Source organism: Physeter macrocephalus, chromosome 7, assembly GCF_002837175.3.
Source record: "Physeter macrocephalus isolate SW-GA chromosome 7, ASM283717v5, whole genome shotgun sequence".
Taxonomy (NCBI): Eukaryota; Metazoa; Chordata; class Mammalia; order Artiodactyla; family Physeteridae; genus Physeter; species Physeter macrocephalus.
The window spans coordinates 23,752,895-23,761,783 of NC_041220.1; the positions used below are offsets into that span (position 1 = coordinate 23,752,895).

Sequence of the window (8,889 nt, forward strand, 5' to 3'; positions counted from 1 at the left end):
CATGAAAGAACAGAGAATGTGACTAAATGAAAGGTTAACAGTTGGAAGAATGACTTAATTGCCTCTTAGCTACTCCTTCCTAAAAACAAGCTACAGTCTATTTCACTTAAATCATAGAGATTAATGGTATTTGAAGATATTTACTATAACAAGGACTTTATGTTGGCTTTAGGACCTAATTTACCATATAATGGAAGGGGTACTGAGGAGTGATGACAGAAGCTAAAGTAATATATTGTAATCAATCGTATAATGTATTTGCCTTGTTTTAAATTTTCTATTATTATCTATACATGGCTTATCAAATGTTTAGTCTAAGTTTAAATTAAAACTTGAAATTACTCCAAAATTTTACAAAAGACGTAAAACTATTCATTTAAGAAACACAAAATATGTGGTAAGATACTATGTTAGGTGTTAAAAGATCATTTAAAAAAATTTATCCTGTTGCCCATTTTCTCTAAAATTACCATTGCTTTTCCATGTATTTATAGGATCTCTACAAACTTCAAATGCATTCAAAAATACATTTTCTCTCCCATCAACCTGCTTCATCTGACCTGTCAGATTAGGGATAATTTTATTTCCTTAACTCCTCACAGCTGTCATGCTATGGAAATGGGATCATATATAAGATTCTTGTCGGCAAGAAGTTTTCCATGAAGTTAAGGATTTATCTCATGAAGTAGTAGTTTACTTTCAGAAACAATCGCATCTAGAATCATTCAATATGTGTAGTTCACTTGGACATTCCAAATACAAAGCAAGAAAGGGAGTCCTTGCAAGATGTGTTTAGTCAGTATTAAATAAATACAAAGTATGGTTAACTACATATTAAGATTGTCCACCACCAATTTATGGAAAGTTCAGAACACAGCAATGGAATAAAGCACTTATTTTCATTTTCAGTTCACTCCCTGAAATAAGGAGTGAATAGTGGCTATACTGGCTGTGTTTGGGTTCCTTTATGTCAGAGGAGAAGCTGGAGTCTCCTTTTCCTTATACATAAGCTTTAAATGTACTACTGGGGAGGGGGATGTACAGGAGGCAGGCTTACCCAAGGATGGGATGTATATGTCCATGAAGGAATCCAAAATATTACCCAACTAGTATAGAGTTCTCTAGATAGCTGGTATTAAAGTAGTTCCATGGTCTCAAAGATTTAGATCACCTTCCAAAGGGTCTGTCACCCAAACATGAAAAATTCTTAAATATGTTAAATGGAATAATACAGCTCTACTATAATGTACTTCTGTGACTTTTGGTACCTACAGTCGTTCCTTGGTATCCATGGGGGATTGATTGGTTCCAGGACGCATGGCAGATACCAAAATCCACAGATGCTCAAGTCCCATAGTTGACCATCCTTATCTGCAGATTCTGCATCAGAGGATTCAACATACCGTGTAGTACTGTAGAATTAATTGAAAACAAAATCTGTGTATAAGTGGACCCACGCAGTTCAAACCTCTGTTGTTCAAGGGTCAACTGTGTTTTAAAAAGAGGAGCAATAGTCTACCATAGAGGCAGCTTTGAAGCTAGATGAGACAATAGATTTGAATTTGTCAGAAAATAGATTTGACTTTGTCAGAAAAAAGATAAAAATACAAAGCATGATGATTGATATCTATTAGCCATTACAATCTCTTAATGATCAGATAAAAGAAAGACTCCCCAATAATAATTTACCTATTAAAGAGTGTATCATTTAAAGAAGAAAAAATATTTAAATTTTATTTTCAAGAGCAATGTAGGCATAAGCAATCTTGTAAATAGAGTAAGCCATTCTGGCATAAAACAACTGTAACAGCTTCAAAAAAATCTGTACACCATTTGGTTTTGATAAACCTCTTATCTCTGTATTCAAATATAAGTATGCTGCACTATTGACCAGTGATTCTATGAATGACACATAGACATTTCAGTTTTGTTGATTTGTCTGTCAACAAAGCACCTCTTTAAAGGACTCTATAATTTACATGAACAATGGACCATAACTATAATTTGACACAAAGTAGGTAAATGTGGGTCACATACAACACTTTCAATTGTTGATAGAAACAAACAACCATACAGAAACTTTATTGCATTTAGCTCTGTACAACAGAACTCACTCTTATTTATACTATGGAACTACCAGTTATACTGTAGTATAGCCGTTTAAGGGGAAATTCCAATAACTGATTCTTCCAATAGCAGTGAAGTTGCTGCATATTATTTTGCTCTGTAGAAACCAAAACTTTCTCCAAACTATTAAACTGTGTAACTTTTAATGCTATTAATCTCTTAAAATTTGACATGTAATGTGCCACTTTTCTTTCATTCTAAATTCAAAGACCAGGTTAACTTCAAAGTTTTTTTTTTTTCTGAAAAATAAGATTAAAATAAATGTCTGAAAGAATAACATTCCTAGATAGTAGAAACAGGATGTGCAGATTGACTCAAGTTCAGTTCTGGCACACCGACTTGAGAATGCCAACTCTCTCTCTTAGAAATTAAATATACTTGAATACAGGTTACTCCTTTCGTACTCTTCTTTTGCGTACTGACTTTACTGGCCCATCTCCAGATCCTGTGCTCTCATCTGCTTCTCTCATCTAGGGAAAAAAAATATGAAAACGTTTATTTTCATACGGTGGGCAACTAGTAGAGAGTAGTAAATAATGTATTTCTTATTCTCTAAAATACATGTTTCTAACAAAACATGTTTTTATATATATATATATATATATATATATATATATATATCTTTATGTTCCTTTACTTAATAACTGATCAAAATCATGCATATAGGGCTTCCCTGGTGGCGCAGTGGTTGAGAGTCCGCCTGCCAATGCAGGGGACATGAGTTCGTGCCCCGGTCCGGGAAGATCCCACATGCCGCGGAGCGGCTGGGCCCGTGAGCCATGGCCACTGAGCCTGCGCATCCGGAGCCTGTGCTCCGCAATGGGAGAGGCCACAACAGTCAGAGGCCCATGTACCGCAAAAAAAAAAAAAAAAAAAGTGTATATAAATTGATGTGTTTCAATTTGTTCATCTTTTGCCATGATTACATTTTTAGAATAACTCTGTTTGTCAAATATGCATCTGACAAGGAATAATGCTAATAACTCAATTCATGATTTTATTTCATGATTTACAACAATCTAATGTCATGGTTAATTAAAGGTTACATGATATTTTCATTGTGGGATATTAAGCATTAACTATACATCACAATGTTTCTGTAAGTAATGAATTGCTGAGCTGGTTTTACAGAGACTTTTTCAGAACTTCTGGTAGGTACCTAATACTTTGAGAAAAATTAACAGAGAGGAGAAAGGGAAACATTAAACTTATGGTTTGGGCTTTTTCTCTCCTTTAATTCTTATCCTTCCAGAATAATCGTTTATATATAAATTAAACTTGTATAACAATAAAATAATGCAGGTATTATACAAAATAGTTATAATTATTTCTAAAGGTTATATTATATAAAAATTGATTTATTTTAGCTCACTGACAAACATATAAGAAGATTAAAAGACTGAAAAGATGGAATTTAGATACTTTTAAAGGTACACAAAATATTTTACAAAGCAAAATATAACTAGAATACACATTCAGTGAATGATTCCAATTATTATTATTAAAAGAGTGATGGCGGGAAACAAGGACTGTTTAAAACTCTGTTCTGGAAGAAATTATCTTCACCCAGCTCCCTCTAAATAAAGATATTCATACTAGATAATGAGCCCCAAAACCCATTTAAAAAATAACTCACTAGGCAGTTAAGACCATAAGGTATATGTACTGAATAAGCTTTAGAAAACAATTAAAACAATAACAACAGAAGTTTATGTGGGAGATTTCTTCAAATAAACAAAATAGCAAGTTTATCGCATCACATACAACAGTCCAGGCATACCGGACCTTTACCCTACCTAACTGTAGGCTATGAGAGAGCTGGGGATATGCAGCTCTGGAGGGCTAGAGAAGCAGAGAGAACAGGCATGGGGGGTATGTGCTAGGTGCAAGAAGAAAGCTCGGGTCTGAATTATACCTGGATGGTTTCTGACTATAGTCATAATAACTGACTATAAAAAAAGTCACTGTGGCAAGTTCTATCATACATCAGGATGGAAAAGGGGGCAGACATATCAAGTTAATGAAAAACTAGTTTATTAAAGATTTGAGAAAAACACCATTACCAGGCATAGTACTCAACTACCCAATGAATGAAATCTTTCAAAATGTTACAGTAAATAACTGTGACAGTGAGAATGTTTTCACAATGGCTAAAAGAAAACTGTCTTGTAATAAACAATTACTTTTTAAATATTCAGATGGTCTGCTTATTACACCTTTCAACAAAACACTTTAATGAAGTCATTTTTTACAGACGTAGCTCTCTCTTTATATTTTGTAAACCAAAAGCTTACTTTATACTGTTTCATTAGGCATTAAGAGGACATAAATTACAGTATTTTCATGCTTTCCTTATGGATACATTTTAAAGCAATATGTATGCTCTTAAGAAAGCTGGGAGAAATATGGCAAAAATTCTTCAAAAACCAGATTGCTTTTATTAAATATTTTTTTATGGATTAACAGTCATACATAGAAACTAGTTTATTTTCTGTTAAAGAGTTGCTTACCTCATCCTCTGATCCAGACTTATTTGATTTATTACCTTCTTCTTGTCCTTCTATGATTTCAATTTCTTCTTCACTCTTTTCCTCAGGTTCACCTTCCTCTTCTAGAATTTTTTATTAAACAGATTTTATTAAAGGCAAAAACTCGAATTAGAATTTTGCTACTTAAAAGTATTAAATAAAAGTGGAGGGATGTATTTAAATTCCAATATTTAAAAGCAATTTCTTCCATTAGACATTTTTTAAAATTTAAATAGAAATATTTATTTTACCACATTTTATAAATAAATCATCATACTTGAGGAAAGGGGCAGGTTCAAAGAATTTTAAAGCACTCACTCTGTATGTAAAATGAAAACCAAAGAATGTGTGTGTGTGTACACACATATATGTAAATATACGTGTGTGCGTGTGTGTTTTGAGAGAGTATGTTTTTTAAGTCAACTGTTTCATCAACTATTAAGTTAAGAACAGTGCTCAAGATATAATTTAGGTTATAAAGGGCTCATTCTGGAGCCTGGCTTGGGACACCTGACAAATATCAATAGTTTTATTGCTACCTAGATGTGCATAAGGAAGTCTCACTGGAGAGGCACCAAAAAGCCTCAGCTGTCTTCAGTTCTAACATCTTCTGGAGTTTAGTAGAGGGTGGGAAGGTCATGTATGACTTAGCAATCCTTTCAAGAGATTAAACTATTCGTTCCACATGATAAATTATCTGATTAACAACAGCCCTTGGGAGACTTGGTGTGGATTTTGTTGCTGCAATCACATGCCTTAAACCGATTACTCTTCTACAGAAGCCATGGTCTGTACCTCCCATCTCATCCTTGGAGGGGAGAAAAATCTTTGCAAAAAGCTATGGCATATGGGATTCATAGTTGTTAGGTTCTGAAGCAACTGAACAATTTTTACACATCTTTCTTCCTAGAAAACAGAAGTCATACGTTGGATGTCTGCTCAGGTACAACCCAGGCGAGGATGTTACTCCTCTTCGCCACTCACGCCTTCTTGGGGATTCAAATGGTATAAATCTGACAATAAACAAGTGCAACAGCTAGTGTTTACCACTTAATCTACTATTTTAAGTGAGCTTTGCCCAGCTTTGTCCCCATTATAAATCACCATCATCGTCTTACCTTTTTCAAGAATTTCACCATCACTTTGCTGTTTTTCCTCTCCCAAGTCTACTGGTTTCTCCAGGGCTGCTTTCTCTCCCTTCACTTCTTGCTCTAGCGCTCCCTTTGTTTGTGGTTTATGTATGTCCAGTTTTTTGAACTCTGCATCTTCATATCTTTTCTGTTGCAGTTTAACACAAGCTATTTTTACTAAAAGCAAAGCACTATTTACAAAAAGATTTTTTGCAATAAGTGATATCATAGTGAACTATCAGTAAAAACTTATAGGCAATTTAGTTTATTACTTTTAAGAGCCACCTGCTCCAATACAGAACTCCTAAACACTAAGAGTTTTTTTTTTTTTTTTTTTTTTTTTTTACTGTTGACGAAAGTTCATTTTCTTTACCTTTACTTTTCTTGGCCAACAAAATGAAGTAATTAATGCTATTGGAAGCACTGCTGTCACAAGATAAATGAACCAAAGCCACGGGCGCTCTTCAGTAGCTGCCATCAACTGTTTGAATATACCAGGCTAGAGAAGAAATAAGCATAAAAAGGCAATTAAGATTTTATAAACCTTCATTCAGAAATACAGCCTATAGAAACAAAAAACTTATTTCACCTAGGTGATTTTATATTAAGGAATCATGAATTTGTAAGATAAAAAATATTTTATTTTCTCATTTTATACTTCGTAAAGTTTAAACAATTATTCGCATGCATTGCTGTTTGACACTTTGTAGTAGAAGGTACATTATACTATATAGGTGAATATTGCTAACCTACCAGCAAGAATTAAGACAGTTTTCTTTTTTGGTAAGTTTCAGGATAGAACTACTCTTTATGGATGTATTAACTGGTTCATTCAGAAGTACACAACTCTCTGATAACTCATCCTGTACTTTTAAAAATCTTACTAGAAAAAAAAAATCAACCTGATAATCACTGTGTTTTCTTTTTCTTGTTTATTAACAAATTTTACACACAACCTTCATGAAGGAAATTGTTTCTCTTACTAAAATAAAATCTAAAATCATCAAATGTTTTAGTTAAAAGAGTTTCCAAATGAGAATCCCTTTCTTTACCTTTACTTACTCTTCTGATGGTTTTTGCTAATATCCAAAGAGACCTAATGTGAGGTACACATTTTTCTTTACAGTAACTGGTTTTAAAGATAGATTCTCCAAGATGCATTGTGTTGAAATATTTAGCTTATTCTTTTCTAAGTAGTGTTAAGATTTGGGGAAAAAAAACTGGAACAAAATAATATTAAATTTTAAAAGTTTCTATACTCCTCTAAGTGAAAAGTAGTTAAAATGAATAAAGAATATTTAGATTACTGTTCCCACTTAGGCCTTAAATTGATAGGTGACAAAGATATTAAGTCTCATTTCTAGTAGTAGTAGTAGTGGTCTCATTTCTATAACCATCAAAAGGCACTCAATCCCATTATGCTATCATAATTTAATAAAAGAAATGAAGACTTACATATATATAATTCATTATCAGTTTATAATGAAGCTGTATCATATTTGGTAAAGCTAAATACTCTGTCTACATAAATTTATTTAAATATGTTTCTTTAGCATTTAGTAATTATTGCACATTTATTTACCTTTATAAAGGCCATTTGTACACCTATAACCAGGACCACATCCTATTATTACCATATGGTAAATACTGTACCTCATTATCATTTTCTATCATTATTTTCACTCCCCAACCATCTGCAGCCCAGCGATCTGCTACTTCCTTTTCCGAACAAATAATAAAATTATCAAAGTAGATATCAGAGGTCATGGACCAAAGCTCTAAACCAAGAGCACAGAAGGAAGTCAGAAGAAATGGGTGATTGTCTTCAAAATAATCTGGATTAGGAATTTTTCGAGGACTCCAGATACCCTGCGAGAAAAAATAATTTAAAGACATTTTCAAATAAAATAATTTCATTATAAATGTTACTCAAGAAGTACTTGGTGTTAAATGAAATTAGCAATACTAACTGGAAAAAAGAAAACTTTAACTGATAATTAATTCATTAGTAATTCACTAGAAATAAAATCTTGTTTCTTCTTATCCAGAACACGATGTTCCCTATGAAATATATTCTGTACACGATGATCCCTATGAACAATGACTTTAAACTCTGCGAAAGGGGACTTCCCTGGTTGTCCAGTGGTTAAGACTCTGTGCTCCCAATGCAGGGGCCCTGGGTTCGATCCCTGGTTGGGGAACTAAGATCCCACATAGCACAACTAAGCCCACGCACTGCAACTACTGAGCCCGTGCACTCTAGAGCCGGCACGCTGCAACTGGAGAAGCCTGAGCGCCACAACGAAGACCCAGTGCAGCCAAAATAAGTAAAATAAATAAATATGTAAACTGCCAAAAAAAAAAGAGGCAGAGTGAAAATCCAATACAGAAACTTGAGTAATTAAATTTCACAACTGACACTATATTAGACAAGTTGTTTTTTTTTTACATTTAGTAAAGATATTCAAGACAAGATATCATTAAAATTGTTCAAATCAGAGAGATCACTGTATGGTAAAAATGGAACCGCACCTTTCAACATATACTCATGATAGGCATCAATAATCAACCATGGTTGAATCTCAGAACAATTATTCAACACAGAAGTTCCATTAGATCTTGAATGATTAAACTCAACCAAATCAAATAAACCGGACAATATGATCACTCACTGACTTATTCCACCATCACATATATCTATTCTGTGCCAGGCACTATGCCAGATGCTAGGATACAGTGGTAATCAAGGCAGACATGGTCCCTGCATTATGGTGTTTAAAGTCTAATGAAGGAGATAGACGTTAAACAAAAAAGTTACCAAAACAGACATTTTGTGATAAATACTATAAAGAAAAACTACAGTGAGCAAAGAGAATATATAACTGTATATATAAAATAAATGTTAGAAAAATGTCAATGAATAATTAGATAAAACTAGAGGGTTAAATGGATAACATAAGGACTTCTACCCCCAAAACTAGGTATACTCAAAAAATATCTGATTCATATTAGGGAAAAAAATTCAATTTTAATAATACCAGGGCTTCCCCGGTGGCACAGTGGTTGAGAGTCCGCCTGCCGATGCAGGGGACACGGGTTCGTGC

The 8,889-nt window shown here is 33.6% G+C and overlaps 1 protein-coding gene across 5 annotated transcripts in view; it reads right to left on the bottom strand.

Annotated features, from left to right (window-relative positions):
* Positions 1-1,405: 1,405 nt before the first annotated feature.
* CLGN (calmegin) overlaps positions 1,406-8,889 on the bottom strand; it is a 48,083-nt gene continuing 40,599 nt past the window's right edge. For 4 of the 5 annotated variants that reach the window (XM_028491707.2, XM_007121500.4, XM_007121502.4 and 1 more), the window contains 5 exons: positions 7,439-7,654; positions 6,159-6,284; positions 5,774-5,933; positions 4,638-4,738; positions 1,406-2,597 (listed from right to left, as the gene is read on the bottom strand). In XM_028491707.2, coding sequence (XP_028347508.1) covers positions 2,517-2,597; positions 4,638-4,738; positions 5,774-5,933; positions 6,159-6,284; positions 7,439-7,654 — 684 coding nt within the window. In that variant the 3' untranslated portion in view covers positions 1,406-2,516. Of the gene's footprint in view, positions 2,598-4,637; positions 4,739-4,959; positions 5,669-5,773; positions 5,934-6,158; positions 6,285-7,438; positions 7,655-8,889 lie in introns of those variants that run through there. The other variant, XM_028491708.2, reaches the window with a different exon arrangement.